Below are 16,660 nucleotides of genomic sequence, written 5' to 3' on the forward strand. Positions count from 1 at the left end.
CAAATATGTACATTGTAAATACATACAAAATAATACAAAATATAAGGTTTTTCACTCTACGTATTTGCATTTGTACTCCTTCCAAATATGTATAGTACAAATGCATACAAAATAATACAAAATATAAGGCTCGGTTTGAAAAGAGTACAAATACAAATATGTACAATACAAATATATATAAAATAATATAAAATTCAAGGTTTTGTACAATACATATTTGTATTTGTACTCCTTCCAAACTGGGCCTAAATAAAATAGCTACCTGATTTTAGGGCAGCCTAGTTGCACAAGGATGTCACTCATGTGGGATATGGGAAGAGATAGATGTATACAACTTTACCTCTACACATACAAAGAGGCTGTTTTCAAGATTTGAACCTTAGTCACCTAATTTGCAATAGAGCAACCCAACTGTTGCACCAAAGCCCACTCTCAACTGTTTGATGTTGAGGATCCAACAAATTACCAACATCCTCAAATAATGACAGGCAACCATCATAGAGCAAGAAAATACTTAACCCTCATAAGATTGATCATTGACAATAAGGCAGTGTTTGGTTTGAAAGAAAAGGGTACATGTTCAGACTTTAAGAGCTTCATTAAACCACATCTTTACATTATAGGTAGGGGTGAGCATTCGGTTTAGTTTTAAAAACCGAATCGAAACCGAATTATAGAAAATCGAAATTTTCAGTTCAGTTATTCCGGTTAAAACTGAATTTTAATAATATATACTTATTATACATTATAACATATAATATATATTATAAAATCAAATTTTATTATATTATATATTACATATATAATAATAAAAAGTTCAGTTAATTTGGTTAACTGAATTTCTAATTCTAAAAACCAAAACAAAAAAATGAATTAATTAAAAACCAAATTAAGCGAATCAATTTAACCAAAAACCAAAAAGATTGAGCCAAACAAATTAAAACCAAAGTTTTCGATTTTAACCAAATAATACTCACCCCTAATTATAGGTGAGAAAAACAACCATGAACAAACAATACTGGCACTCAGTCATGAACTTTGAAGTATATAGGAAATAGCATGTTCAGTACACCTCATCATCAAAAGTGCTGAAGACCACTAGATTTTTCAATTAATCGGTTAGGCAGAGAAGTTGCGTTTCATCAGAACTCCAATCTTTTAATCTTAGTAAATAAATATTCTCATATATTTCCTCAGATCGTCAATTGTGGGTGTCAACGTAGTAGTTGTGGGAAGTAAACCGTTAAGGCTTAATTAGTTCGGTCATTTAAAATATTTAGTTGCTTTACATGGACAAACTTTGTTAATGGTCACTAATTGTGACCTAACCGAAGGTGAGTTTAAGGCGATAAAATAAAACTCTCTGACAGGGGCATCTTCAAGTTTTGAAAAGTTTGGATAAATTTAAAAAAATGACAAAAACAGAAGGAAAAATATGAAAAAATACAAAAAAAAAACATGGAAAATTGTAAAAACAACAAAAAGGAAATTCAGAATGCAGTAAAAAGATAGAAATTCATAAAAAAAAAGAGAAAAATACTTCATGTTTGAAAAATACAAAAGAATGCATGAATTTTGAATGGCAACTTTATCTGTATTATCAACCCAATAATTAAGTACTAATAAAAGTTTAAGGTGGGTTTTTGTAATAAATGAGAATTCAGGGGGCTAAGTATGACTTCGCCCATAGTGCATAGGGTGATAATATGTAGTTTATCAAAAAAATATGGTAGAATAAGAAAATGTTGATAGTTGGGTTTCGGGAAAGAAAAATGGTATTACCAATCTGTCTAGTTCTAAATTTCTAATACAAAGAGAGAATCATCATTCATCTCCCCGGCTTCGGCCTCGTTTATTTTGTCCCTCACCGCATTCACTTCGCTTTGTCTCATAAACGCGCGCGCGCGCGCACACACACTCTCTCTCTCTCTCTCTTGTTGAGGCTAGATCTACGAGAGACCTCAAAACCCTCTCTCTCTCTCTCAGCTCCCGATCTGTGTGCCCCTTTACCGGCACCCCTTCTCTCAGCTTTTCCACACCCCTTGTCACTGACTTATCCTTTCCTGCCGTTGATGGTGGCGATTGCAGAGGTGATGAGAGGTTTCGCTTGATCCGACTTTCTCCTTCTCAGATCTGAGGTAAAATTTTGTATCCTCTTAAAAATTTTTTGTCATCTCGAAAAATTGATCCTTGTAGATCTGTATCTGATTGACACTCTGAGACATCTGGATCGAAGCCCTAAGATGGTTATGGGGACAAGTTATGATTGGCAATTCGAACTTGATTCGATCTCTGGAGTAATAGTGGGCATACGTTAGTGGGTTCTGTGATTGAGTAAGTTGTGGTGAAATTTGTTTTATGTTTTGATGCAGTTCTTAGGTTAGGGTTTGAAAATTGATTGGAAACGATGCTAACGAAATTCGAAACGAAGAGTAATCGGGTGAAAGGCCTAAGTTTTCATAGTAAAAGGCCATGGATTCTTGCCAGTCTTCACAGCGGTGTGATCCAGCTCTGGGATTACAGAATGGGTACCCTTATCGATAGATTTGATGAACACGACGGACCTGTTCGTGGCGTTCATTTCCACAAATCTCAGCCACTCTTTGTCTCCGGAGGTACACAATTCTACTACTCCATTAAGTCATTAATATTTGGTTCCCATCTTCCATGCATTTGAAAATTCTCCAATTCCAATTTGCCACATTCATTGGAAATGTCTTGATTTTGCTCGTGTTATTTTCCGTTTCCTTTTAAAATCTCAACTAAATTCGTTGATAGAATTTGTTACTATGCTTGGTGTTTCTATGTTGTGTTAGATCCATGCGGCAGAACTTCTTCCTCACGCTTCATTATATTGCATGGGTGATATTTTTCTGACACCACCTTAATTCAGCACCTCCTTGTTACCCTAACTGTCTTGTAACCCTAATATTGTCTATCTTGTTCTGTTCTATTGTGATTGTAGTGTTTGCTTATGGTTATTATTTTCTGTAGAGTTCTGGACACACTATCTTTTATTTTTAATAGAGAATGCTGTCTTTTGCAGGAGATGATTATAAGATCAAAGTTTGGAATTACAAGATACATCGATGTCTGTTTACTCTTCTTGGACATCTCGATTACATACGTACTGTTCAATTTCATAATGAATACCCGTGGATTGTTAGTGCTAGTGATGACCAGACAATCAGAATATGGAATTGGCAGTCTCGCACTTGTATTTCGGTACTAACTGGTCACAACCATTATGTCATGTGTGCCTCATTCCATCCTAAAGAGGATTTGGTTGTGTCAGCCTCTTTGGATCAGACTGTCCGTGTTTGGGACATTGGTGCCCTGAGAAAGAAGACTGTGTCCCCTGCAGATGACATTCTCCGACTAAGTCAAATGAATACAGATTTGTTTGGTGGAGTTGATGCTGTTGTTAAATATGTATTGGAAGGACATGATCGGGGTGTCAACTGGGCTGCATTCCATCCCAGCCTGCCTTTGATTGTTTCTGGGGCTGATGATCGCCAAGTGAAACTCTGGCGCATGAATGGTAATGCTGTTAAACCTGTTCTCTCCACTCTCCGAAAAAAAGAAAAACATTTCCTTTTATTTCTATCTATTGATTGATTTCTATTTATATTTTTTGTTTTAAAGTCAATTAACCTCTGTTTTCAGATACAAAGGCTTGGGAAGTAGATACATTGAGAGGGCACATGAATAATGTGTCATGTGTGATGTTTCATGCTAGACAGGATATTATTGTGTCAAATTCAGAGGACAAAAGTATTCGTGTATGGGATGTTACAAAAAGGACAGGTGTTCAGACTTTCCGTAGGGAGCATGACCGTTTCTGGATTCTTGCATCTCATCCAGAGATGAACCTTCTGGCAGCTGGCCATGATAGTGGTATGATTGTGTTTAAGCTGGAGAGAGAACGCCCTGCTTTTTCTGTGAGTGGTGATCATTTGTACTTTGTTAAAGACCGGTTCCTGCGCCTATATGAGTTCTCAACTCACAAGGACAACCAAGTCATCCCAATTAGAAGGCCTGGTTCAATCAGTTTGAATCAAGGCCCTAGAACTCTATCTTACAGCCCTACAGAAAATGCTGTATTGGTTTGTTCAGATGTTGATGGGGGTTCCTATGAACTCTATATCATACCAAAAGACAGTATTGCAAGGGGTGATACTGTCCAAGAGGCAAAAAGAGGTGTTGGAGGATCAGCTATCTTTATTGCTCGAAACAGGTTTGCTGTTCTTGACAAGAGCAACAACCAAGTGTTAGTTAAGAATCTCAAAAATGAGATTGTGAAGAAGAGTGGACTTCCTATTGCTGCAGATGCAATATTCTATGCTGGAACTGGCAATTTACTGTGCAGGGCTGAGGATAGAGTGGTCATCTTTGATCTCCAACAAAGACTTGTTCTTGGTGATCTTCAGACTCCTTTTGTTAAGTATGTTGTTTGGTCAAATGACATGGAGTCTGTTGCATTGCTAAGCAAACATGCTATCATTATTGCTAGTAAGAAGCTTGTGCATCGCTGCACTCTACATGAGACTATCCGTGTGAAAAGTGGAGCTTGGGATGACAATGGTGTGTTCATATATACAACCCTGAATCACATCAAGTACTGCCTTCCTAATGGAGACAGTGGAATCATCAGGACCCTTGATGTCCCAATATATATTACAAAGGTATCTGGAAATACCATCTATTGTTTAGATCGTGATGGAAAGAACCGTGCCATAGCAATTGATGCAACAGAATATGTTTTCAAGCTCTCGCTTTTAAAGAAGAGATACGATCAGGTTATGAGCATGATCAGGAACTCGCAGCTCTGTGGGCAGGCCATGATTGCTTATCTGCAGCAGAAAGGTTTTCCAGAAGTTGCTCTTCATTTTGTGAAAGATGAGAGGACTCGGTTCAACTTGGCACTTGAGAGTGGTAATATTCAGATTGCTGTTGCATCAGCTAAGGAAATTGATGAGAAAGATCACTGGTATAGGTTGGGAGTAGAGGCCCTGCGCCAGGGGAATGCCAGCATTGTAGAATATGCATACCAAAGGACAAAGAACTTTGAGAGGCTATCTTTCCTTTATCTGGTAACTGGTAATATTGACAAGCTGTCTAAAATGCTGAGAATTGCTGAGATCAAGAATGACGTGATGGGCCAATTTCATAATGCCCTGTATCTGGGTGATGTCAAGGAACGCATCAAGATTTTGGAAAATGCTGGCCATGTGCCCCTTGCGTATGTTACAGCTGCTGTTCATGGTCTGCAGGATGTTGCTGAACGGCTTGCCATTGAGTTGGGGGATAACGTTCCCACTTTGCCCGAGGGGAAGGTACCATCACTTCTGATGCCTCCTTCACCTATTCTTTATGGAGGAGACTGGCCCTTGTTAAGGGTTATGAAAGGCATTTTTGAGGGTGGACTGGATAATGCAGGTAGGGGTGCACAGGAAGAGGATGAAGAAGCTGCTGATGGTGATTGGGGTGAGGACTTGGACATTGTTGATGTCGATGGCATGCAGAATGGGGAAATTAGAGTGGTGGTAGAGGATGGGGAAGTGCATGAAGAAAATGAAGAAGAGGGAGGATGGGACCTTGAGGACCTGGAACTCCCACCTGAGATTGATACTCCAAAGGCCACTGTTGGCACCCACTCTGCTGTATTTGTTGCCCCAACTCCTGGCATGCCTGTAAGCCAGATTTGGATCCAGAAATCATCTCTTGCTGGTGAACATGCAGCAGCTGGCAATTTTGATACTGCTATGCGCTTACTTAGCCGGCAACTAGGCATAAAGAACTTTACTCCTCTGAAGCCCATGTTTCTCGATCTTCACACTGGAAGCCATACCTATCTACGTGCTTTTTCTTCAGCCCCAGTGATCTCACTGGCACTTGAGGGTGGTTGGAATGAGTCAGTGAGCCCCAATGTGAGGGGTCCACCAGCACTGGTGTTCAACTTCTCTCAGTTGGAAGAGAAGCTTAAGGCTGGCTACAAGGCAACCACAAGTGGGAAATTCACAGAAGCTTTACGTCTTTTCCTGAATATCCTGCACACCATTCCTTTGATTGTGGTTGAGTCAAGGAGAGAGGTAGATGAAGTCAAAGAGCTTATTATTATAGCAAAAGAGTATGTTCTGGGCTTGAAGATGGAGCTGAAGAGGAGGGAACTTAAGGACAACCCAGTACGTCAGCAAGAGCTTGCTGCATACTTCACGCACTGCAACCTTCAGATGCCTCACTTAAGGCTTGCATTGTTGAATGCCATGACTGTTTGTTACAAGTCAGGGAACCTCAACACAGCAGCCAACTTTGCCAGGCGGCTCTTGGAGACAAATCCCACCATTGAAAATCAGGCAAAGACAGCCAGGCAAGTCCTGCAGGCTGCTGAGAGGAACATGCGAGATTCAAGCCAACTGAACTATGACTTCAGAAATCCATTTGTGGTTTGTGGTGCAACTTATGTGCCAATATACCGTGGACAGAAAGATGTCTCATGTCCATACTGCAGTTCCCGGTTCGTGCCAGCACAAGAGGGGCAGCTTTGTAATGTATGTGAACTTGCAGTTGTTGGAGCAGATGCATCTGGTTTGCTATGTTCTCCTTCTCAGAAAAGATGATTGAGCTGCTGAATCAGGAGTCTTGTTAAACTTGTACTGCTGGCAGTGGCACCAGTAATGTTGGATGTTTGGTCTTCGCGAGCAAGGGTAGGAATATTCAAAAACAAGAGTTTAGTTTCCTTGAATTGTTTGGTCCTTATCTTTCCATGTTATATTTTTCTTTCTTACTTCTCTCTCTCTCTCTCTCTGTTTTGTTTTGAATTTTGACAATTATGATTTTACTGTAATAAACTATTCGAGAATTTTGACTTTAGCCATTCTTGCTAGTTGTTATTAAACAAGAGTGGCGAAGGACCTTGTTAAAATGTTCAGCCATTATAGGACTCGTCTTTGTATGCAGATGCAGTTGGTAATTCACTCTTTCTGGTGAATTAATTGGGTTCAGGTTTCAATTGGATTGTAGGCTCTGTTTGGTTGCACATATAATGAAGGAAAATGAATGGTTTTCTGAAAATTGCTATTTTGCGGTGTTTGGTTGCACATAAAGTATATGTTTGGTATGACTTTCTTTTATTAAATAAACGTTTGTACTTGATTTGTCTTCAAAACCGAGAAAAAGTGGTTGATAAACGTTTTTCTAGTATTTGTTGACAGGTATGTGCCATTAGGAGCCACATAAGTGGAACAGTAAATAAAACACCTTTGTGTTGGGGGAAACATTAAAATGAAGTTTCTTATATTGTTGGTTTGCATGTAAACCAAGACAAACATTTATAAGATAAATAGGCGTATGAAATAGCATGATGGGACAAATGCCCATATGGCAATAATCCAAGGTTCAAAGTATCGACACATAGTGGCCGATACGTATCGTTTCAGGACCCCTCTGATATGCCTCTATAGTGGGTGTATCGGGGGTCTGACTGGTTCAGGGTGTGGAGGAGGCTTAAATTGTCTCCCCTGAGCCAGTTGCGAAAAAAAATAAAAAAATAAAAGCACTAAAATGATGTATTGATTCGCCTGATACGCCTATACCGGCGTATTGGGTGTATCGATATTTTGAACCTTACGATAACCTGGCACCGTTTATCAAATAAACGAAAGTCATACCAAACAACCTCAAAATGGCTGTGAAAATGAATGATTTGCTCGATTGATAAGATAAAGAGCGATCCATGATAAACATAAAGGAGAATAAAAATTAAAAAATTGTAGAGAAGGGAACCTTCCAAGGTCTCCCATGGATAAATGAGCCCATCTTTGTTTATGTCAAAGAAGACAATGTGCTTTTGGAGAGCAGTGTGATTTCCATTAATGGGCTTCCCACCATTAATACTTGCAATGCTCCATAGGGATTAGAGAAGAAACAAGGGTATAAGGAGGAATAGAGCAATAAGAAACGTTAAATCCTGGTAGAAACATTATTTTGGAACGAGAGAACCAGAGAAAGTTTTTAAATTCAGAACCGCTGCAGAATAAGCAAAATCTGTTAATTTCACAACTTGTACATGTGTATCTCAAGCTTGCAACAATTACATTACACTACACGTCTACACCCATAAGAAAGTTGAGACCAGAGAGCATTCTTTTCTTTTCTTTTTTCAAAATTTAAAATGAAAAAAAAAGAAATCCAGAGGAAAATACAGAAAATTGGATCACGTAATTCATTTTTTTTTTTTCTGATTGGGATTACAGATTAGGAATTCTGCATAGGACTATCAGCCGATGAAATCCACAGCCACGTTATCCTTTTAAGATTCTTTCGGAAATGAGAGACACTGCTTTGTTGTCTATCTTCCCAAGGAGCGCTTCTTTCCTCCCTTTATCCTTAGGAGAGAGTTTTTGTTTTTGGAATGGCGTCAAGTAATGGTTGCCGCGGTATCTTAAGCAGCCGATACTGAAAATATATATTAAAATAAAAATTTTTCCTTTTTTTTTTTAATTTTTTATTCCATATTATTTTTGAAACAACCAATGATATGCACTTTCCCAATAACCTAAATAATTTCATCTTCTAAAATTTCTTCTAAATTACCTCCCCCACTATCCCCTACTTTCTCTAAAATTATCTCTAATTTCTATTTATCTTCTAAATTATCTTTAATTCCTATTTATCTCAAAAATTATCTCTAATTTAGTAGAGTCTCCTAATTTATCTCTAATTCCTATTTATCCTCTCCCCAACTTTTTATCTATATCTGTCCAAAGAAAGTTTGGATTAAAAAATTTAAGAATTATTTAAATATTCTAACAAAATTATATAATAACTTTAAAATATTTATTAAAAACATAAAAAAAATAATTTTATATTTTTACATAATATATCATGAAAGTATTTAACATAACTAAATAATTTTAAATATTTTACGTATTATTTAAATATTTAAATAACTAAATATTTACCATAACTAGATTTTAAATAATTAAAATAACGAAATTATGTAATAAATTTAAAAAATTTATTAAAAGTAGAAAATAATTATAGCATAATATTGAAATTAATAATAATTCAATATCTTACAAAATTAATAATAAAATTATGTAATAATAATATAAATTATATTTTTTATGGATTATTAAATTCAACAAATAATTAATATTTTACATATTATTTAAGTAGTTAAGTAACTAAATATTTTAAATAACAAAATATTTAACATAACTAGATTTTAAATTAGTTAAAATAAATAAGTTATGTAATAAATTAAAAAAAATGAAAAGTAGAAAAATAATTATAACATAATATTGAAATTAATAATAATTTAATATTTTACAAAATTAATAATTAAATAAATTTATTAATAATTTAATATTTTTACATATTATTTAAAGTAACTATTTTCACTTATATCAATTAATATTTCGAGAAAATAACTTTCACAAAAATTAATATTTATTAATAATAATTTTAAACTCTTAATATATATTTATTATATAATTATATATTCTAATAATAATATTTAGTATTTCAGTAATTATTTATTGTTTTTTGTGATAAATGTATTTTCAATATAATTATGTATAAATTTATTTTTATTTTGTTATTTATCAAAAAACTTTCAATAATTATTGGAGATTAAACTACTATTATTAAAATTTTTAAATTTTGTTTATTATATTTTTTATATAACTTATTGATTAATATTTATTAGAGATTATACTATTATTTGAGATTATACTATTTATTGACTATTTTAATATATTTTTAGTTCTTATTGTATTTTTGCAATTATTGTATTATTTTCATTATCAATATATTTTTCAATAATTGTATATTTTAGCTATAAATTTTCAACAATTATTGAAGATTAAAATATTATTATTTATCAAAAATGAGATTAAAATATTGTTATTTATCAGAGATTAAAATATTTCAATCTCTGAAGATGGTTACAGGTTGCAAACTCTCTCGTTCGGTTACAACCTCTCTCGTTCATGGTTTGTCTGAAGTCTTCATTCTTCACTCTAGGCTGACTAGGACTTATGAGACTTGGATTATTTGAAAGTTTGAGTAGAGACTGATGTGCTTAAGAAGAAAAGGAATTGTTATTTATCAGACTCTAGAGAGTAGAGACTGGTGTGCTTAAGAGGAAAAGGAATTTTCGTACTCTTTTTAGTTTTCCCTTTTTAGTTAAATTTTAGGCTATGTTTGGTTTGAAGGAAAAAAGGTAGGGAAAGGTTTCCCTACACCTTATAGTCTTGACATTTGAAGTTTCCTTGTATTGGACCGGGCAGCTTCCACTTTCTATCAAGAGTCCTATGCAAGTATGCAGAGATCTACATATCAACTATCAATAATATTAAAAAAATTTATATTACTTCAAAAATAAATCAGTTTTAGTTAACCAATTTGTGAATAATGACAACTGAAATAAAAAACCAAAATATAGAAAAAATGATTTTGACAACCGAAACTGAACCAAAAATCGATTAAATCGAACCAATTAAACCAAAACCGAAATTTTAGTTCGATTTTAACCGAATTATACTCACCCTACTACTACTTATAAGTTATAACTAACGGAGGGGTTGCAGGGGCTAGTGGAATTGTGAAAGTAATTTCAATAAAATGATAAAACAAATAAATCATATAAATATATCACTATATATTTCTAATACAAAATTATATATAAATAACATAACGCTTGCAACATTTGGTGAAGCACTAAATTATATGTATCGATCTTTTAACAAAATGAGAGGGGGAGAGTGTATTGAACCCTATACCCCAAATCTTAAGAGTAGCTAGGAGAAAGAAAGAGAGCCCCCTCCCTCTTTTATGATTTGGGGTGCATAGAAAACCGTCTCTTTCCTTTTCTTTCCCCCATTCTTTATATGCCATAGAAATATGTTAAAGTAACTAATTTAATTTAAATAATTACATTAATACTAATAAATTAATTAGTTAAATCAATTAATTAATCTAAATTTAGTTGATTAAGTGATTTAACTAACTATTTATTTTAACTGAATTGTATAAAATAAATAAATAATTAATTAATTTTAATTGAGAGGGGGAGAGAAAGTGTACCTAAGAGAAGAGGAGATAAAGAGTGTGTAGAGTACCGATGGTTGATGCTTGGACTGAGAAAGAAAGAGAGAGATGTCTATGGTCTGAAAAGTATTCAATATGAACAAAAAATGACAAGTTGGGAGTTTATTTGTAATAAAAATCTTAAACAATAAATATATTATAATCAACATCGCATTGGTATTAATTTAATTAGCATTAGCCACATCTCAGAGAGCGCTCCTCACACCGACCTCACAGCCACATCCCACCGTGTAATTGGAACATGTTGTGACTGCCTTGACCTCCTCCCTTTCGGAGATCGCAATATCTGACCGCCTCATTCTCATCTTCGAATACCTGAAATGATTTATAGGAAAAGTGGATGAACAAATAGGCAAAGATGGCAACGACAAGTTCCAAGTTTCCAGCTAATTTCTATGTGAAGGATATTTTTAATCCTTAAGTGGCCTATTTAATGGATCACATTACTTATCAATCATATATAGAATGTCTAGCCTCACACAACAGATTTGGCACAAAGGAAGAAATAGTTGTTGCTCAAGAAGTTCATCACTATCTAAGGCAGCAACGACAATATCAACTCATAGCATGAATCTCAAGGTGATACCAAGATTTTTAAACACGGGAATAACCTAAACAAAGTTAGGACGTCATTGACTGGCTCACGTTGAATCCTGAATTTCGGATACATAAATCAGAGGAAGATTAGGAAGATTAGGAATGGAAGCAGAATGATTTGAGTCTGGCTTTCCTGCACTAACCAATCACTGAGTGGCAGGTGTCCAGGACTTGGTGTAAACCTCAGTTACTCTCATATGTATGGGCTTTTTACACAAGGAGTCAAATAACATATCAAGCAAATGAATTTATTTATTGTTGGAGTTGTCAACACATACTAAAGAACTGGATTTATTTGAGTGTTGTTTTTAAATGATCACATATTAAAATTAAATACAGCAAAGATCATTTGCCAAAGGAAACCAACCAAATCATAGAACCGGAGCTGTTATAATTGGTTCGATCGGTTTGGGTCCATTAGATCGACCCAACCCATTGATAACCCTAATCTAGTTTCCTTTTTGCTAGCAATAATAGTTTGTTAGTAAATTATTCCTAACTAAATAAATACTTTAAAAATAAAATATAAAAGGAGTAAATAAAAAGCAATAATATATTTAATTTTATTAAATAAATAAATAAATGTTTAGATAACATTTTATTAAATTGAATAAAATAAATAAATAAATAGATAAAAGTTTATTGGATTGTTGAACTGTCTCCTGTCTCATGCTTTGTGGGCATAAACAATCCTAGGATCAACATCTTAATTAAAAAAATAATTTAGTATGGTATAGTATTAGCAACATATAATAAAATTAAAAAGTGAAAGAGAAGATATCCCATATACAAATTTTAATCATTGTTTAATTATGTATTGTATAGTGCTTTTAATTTTAAAGTGAAAGGCACAAGAAAATTAAGGTGCAAGTTTTAAAAATACATAAACCTGAGTTTTAAAAGAAATTATAAGTTTTGAAAGACCCAAACAAAAAATTCTCATTCCATCTCCTTTATCTTTCATATAAAGCAGGGACCACTTCATTTTAATTCCTATTTGTTTCTCACAAACAAATAATAAAAATTAAAATTCAGAGTGAAAGAACACCCATGCATTTACACCAGTGCAAATGAAATTTGCACTACAAACAAGTTGAGCCTTAAGCACAAAATATAAAACAAATTCAAATTCAGAGTGAAAGCAAATAGATGCAGAATATCAAAATGCTTCAAGCACTTGATAATCAAGTAGTGTGAAACTCTCAATGTATTTGTATCTCCTACTTGCATCACCTCAAGTAACTAGTGTGATGTTAAATGTCTTGCATTTTCATTTGCACTATGCCATATTTGTGAATTAGTTTCAATCAGATAAATATATCTCTAGATTCACAAATATGGCACAGTGTGAAATATAGTTAAGACCCAAACATGAAAGATTATTGGAACTGCCAAGTGGAATTTGTGGTACAGACTTCTTAATAGGCAAATAAAGATACATGTCGGTATTAAATTTTGAATCTAAATATTCAGGATTTAGACAACTATCAAATGCAACAAGATAATAAAATATGCAAGCTTTGTTGTGCAAGCAAAAAAAGAAAAGCAAGAAAGATAGGGAAAAAAAAGTGTTTTGAAAGAAAGCCACAACTTAGATAAAACCACAAAGACTGCATATATGAGACCCTTTGACCCTCTAACATCCATACTGGCACTTAAAAGTATGAATATGCAGAATGTCTCCAAGGACACAATTGCTTTCAGTGGCATCTCCCCAAGGATATTCCACTTCTCCCAATGCCCATGCCTTAGCATTTTCTGAATCACCTTAGACTAATAAAGGTATCCGCTTGAAATATATTTAAAACTTAGGCATTCAAGGACTCCCACATCTATCCCATAGGATCTCTTAAAATCAACTGTAGCACAGAGTCACTACAAACACCACCATCCCAATCAAAGAAAAAAAAAAGGTAGAAAAGAAAAGAAGGCAGCTAGGAAATTTCCAATGAGTACCATTTGGCCTTAACTTCCCTATCTCCAATCTTATCAATAACCAACATGAAACATGGGTACCAATAACCATGCACCATTGATTCATGTTACAATTTCTGGGTCTATAAGTTTTCAAAGCATAAAATAAAAACACAATTTATGGGTTTGTTAGGTCTCAAAGAATGAAAATAAAGGCAGATATAAAGAAATGAGGTTGAACACAATTTGTGGGTCTATTAGTTGTCAAAGTATGAAATAAAAACACCTAAGAACTCAGAATTCCATAAGAAATGTATAGCTCTAATTATATTTTTCATTCTTAAGAAAATGGAAATAATGTCTGCCATGTTTACATATATAATTTCATTACCTAATTAGCAAGCTACTCATGTACATTGCATAAATTTATATATCAAGAAAACTGATACAACTTTCTTACCTTATGCAAGACTTCAACACACCAACCACGAACCTGCCTCTAAGCCCAAAGATGGAGATGTTCCCTCTTTCTCCTCAACTTAAATCTGAAAGATCACAAAGCAAATAGATTAAAATAACAAACAAAAGCATCAAAATCCAAATTGTATCAGTTTGGATTAAAATAACAAAACCAGTAATTTGATGTTAAACTCTGAAAATACTATATTGCTAAAAGCCCAAAATCCAAACTTTCACAAACAAAAGCATCAGAAAATTTAACAAAAAGGAAGACATAGAGAGACAACAAAAGATGAAATCATGTTTCGGCCCTATATTGTTGAAGCCCCTATAAACACCCCAACCCAACTTAAACAAAGAAACCCTAAAATCATGATTTCATCTAAATACAAAACAAATGAGAACTAAAACCCTATTCAATTGAACTAAAAATAAATACTGCAAAGCCCTATTTTAAACAACAAATCATCCAAAACATCGAAAAAGGAACAAAAATCAAAACCGATGGTGAAATGATTGAACTATTAAAAAGTTTATTGCTTCTGTCTCTTAATAAGCTTTTGTGGAGGGGAGCTAAAAACATTTAAAAGAAAATAGTGAAATTATTATTATTACAAACAGATATAGAAATGTGCAATGCAAACTTATCACTTAAAAGAGACAAAAGCATTCCATAAGGGGGGGGGGTAATTGAAACCTATATCTTTATATGAGAAATGCAATGGAATTAAATCACAAATAAACACCAACCCGCAATTAATTTAACATACCATCAGTCACATAATTGACAATTTAACATGGGCGAATGGTGGATGGATTGGTTAGCCTTCAACCTCCATCTCCAACACAAACCAACCTAATGCATCCATTGGCTACCCCTAATGGCAATACATAGATCCAACTAAATTAAATCATAAATTACAAAGGTAGTGGGAATAAAGAAAACTAGGAAATATCAAAGAAAACAAAAGCCAAATATAAATGCCAAGAAATAAAATACCTTGCAAAAACACAAATCAAATAAGCAAAAAACAATTAAATAAAATACCCAACAAAACATAAATCAAATAACCAAGCAAGCAAGAAACAATTTAATAAACTGGAATCAAATAAGAACAAATAATTAAATAGACAACAAATTAAGGGAAAACATGAATCATACAGAAAGAAGAAGCCCTTTTTGAAGCATAGACCTAATCATGATCCATGGAGTAGATATGTAGAAATTGCATAAACAAGGGTTGAAGCAATGACATGTGAAATAAATATACAATAGCAAAATTTCTTAAATTTCCAAATGTTCCAAATACAAAAAACAGAGGTGAACCAAATGAAAATAGTGGTCAAAAAACTTTTTCCTGCACCTGTTTAGTAATAGATCAAAACGAATAAAACCAAGGAACATAGATGTACCATGTAGGAACCCTAGGAAAAAACTAAACAACTGCCAAATCGGAGTACAAACTACAAAAGAAAAGTTGAAACACCAACCGAAACCAGCAACAACTCTACAATAAGCGTAGCCTGCAATACAAACCAAAAGAGACACTTTAAAAAATGGAAAACAAATTAAATCAATAAACAAAAATGCGAATGGGATTTTTTTGGTAGAACAATGGAAATTAAATCAGAAATTATAAAGATAGTGGAAATTAAATCAGAAGTTACCAAAGACATTTGTTAGCAAGAAGGTCACTGTGGGGCACTAGTGCTAGTACAAGAAACAAAACTCAGAACCAGCCACAAAACCAAAAATTCAAGTCAGAAAAATTTGAAAAAAAAATGAAAAGGAAAATTTTCAAAAGAACGTAACCGCATTGAGAAAACAAATAGTAATATTAAGAACCCAAATGCAACAAATTATGCGAGAAAATCCAACCAAACCCCTATAATACAAAAGCAAATAGTATTACAATCCATTACAATGGAAATCAACCTTTCCAACGTCAGCAAAAACCCCTACAATCGGAAAACAAAGAGAACCAGCAAAATTAAGGGAAAAGCCAAATAAACCCCTACAATCAAAAAACAAACAGTAATACTCTTCATGGCACCATAAACCCAAATCCTCAGAACAAAAATAGAGAAAATCATGAACACAAAATAAAATAAAATAAAAAACCAGACCTACCAGATTCAAAGTAGCGACAAACCCATTCCCAGTCCTTCACTTTATCAACTGAGCTAAAATCAGGGGAAAAGAGGGTTTCATTTAGAACAAAAAATAAGAAACCCGAACTGCTAGACTTAGGGTTTCTTCAACGGAGAAGGCTGCTCAAGCATGCAAATAAGAAACCAAACCACAGAAAAAAGCTAAAAAAGATAGAGGAAGAGAGTGAGGGAAGTGATGAAATAGGATGAGAGGTAGAGTGGGAAGAGGAAGCGGAGAAAGAGAGAGAGGGGGCAGTGGAAAGATAAACAGGGAAGAGAGAGGAGAAAAGTGGAACACGTGTTATTCATGCAATGTGAGCTACGGTGCATGTTTACATGCTACATGCGATCTACTCACACGGTTGGGTTTCTCTCTGGTGCGATCATTGATCTATTCACACGAGTAAATTCCATTTAGCGCACG

The 16,660-nt window shown here is 34.1% G+C and overlaps 1 protein-coding gene and 1 long non-coding RNA gene across 4 annotated transcripts; one reads left to right on the top strand and one right to left on the bottom strand.

Annotated features, from left to right (window-relative positions):
- The first annotated feature begins 1,804 nt into the window (after positions 1 to 1,804).
- LOC104607548 (coatomer subunit alpha-1-like) lies at positions 1,805 to 7,012 on the top strand. Its single transcript, XM_010273210.3, has 4 exons — positions 1,805 to 2,138; positions 2,373 to 2,615; positions 3,047 to 3,541; positions 3,667 to 7,012. The coding sequence occupies exons 2-4, from the start codon at positions 2,408 to 2,410 to the stop codon at positions 6,618 to 6,620; spliced, it is 3,657 nt and encodes a 1,218-aa protein (XP_010271512.1). The 5' UTR covers positions 1,805 to 2,138; positions 2,373 to 2,407; the 3' UTR covers positions 6,621 to 7,012.
- LOC104607549 (uncharacterized) lies at positions 6,717 to 16,545 on the bottom strand. Of its 3 annotated transcripts, none has more exons than XR_016076355.1 (6): positions 16,217 to 16,545; positions 15,577 to 15,609; positions 14,856 to 14,963; positions 14,087 to 14,171; positions 11,092 to 11,430; positions 6,717 to 8,028 (listed from the first exon to the last, which is right to left on the bottom strand). It is a non-coding gene; the product is annotated as an uncharacterized LOC104607549 (long non-coding RNA). The 3 variants fall into 3 exon arrangements; XR_016076354.1 differs by lacking the exon at positions 6,717 to 8,028 and adding an exon at positions 8,244 to 8,457; XR_736982.3 differs by lacking the exon at positions 6,717 to 8,028 and adding an exon at positions 8,244 to 10,317.
- Between the last annotated feature and the right edge of the window lie 115 nt (positions 16,546 to 16,660).

This window comes from Nelumbo nucifera, chromosome 5 (genome assembly GCF_055504915.1).
Source record: "Nelumbo nucifera cultivar China Antique chromosome 5, China Antique-T2T, whole genome shotgun sequence".
Lineage (NCBI taxonomy): Eukaryota > Viridiplantae > Streptophyta > Magnoliopsida > Proteales > Nelumbonaceae > Nelumbo > Nelumbo nucifera.

Coding starts and splice junctions, on each gene's coding strand:
- LOC104607548 (XM_010273210.3), top strand. CDS start 2,408: ATGCTAACGAAATTCGAAACGAAGAGTAATCGGGTGAAAGGCCTAAGT. Junction 2,616..3,046: donor GCCACTCTTTGTCTCCGGAG/GTACACAATTCT, acceptor TGTCTTTTGCAG/GAGATGATTATAAGATCAAA. Junction 3,542..3,666: donor GAAACTCTGGCGCATGAATG/GTAATGCTGTTA, acceptor CTCTGTTTTCAG/ATACAAAGGCTTGGGAAGTA.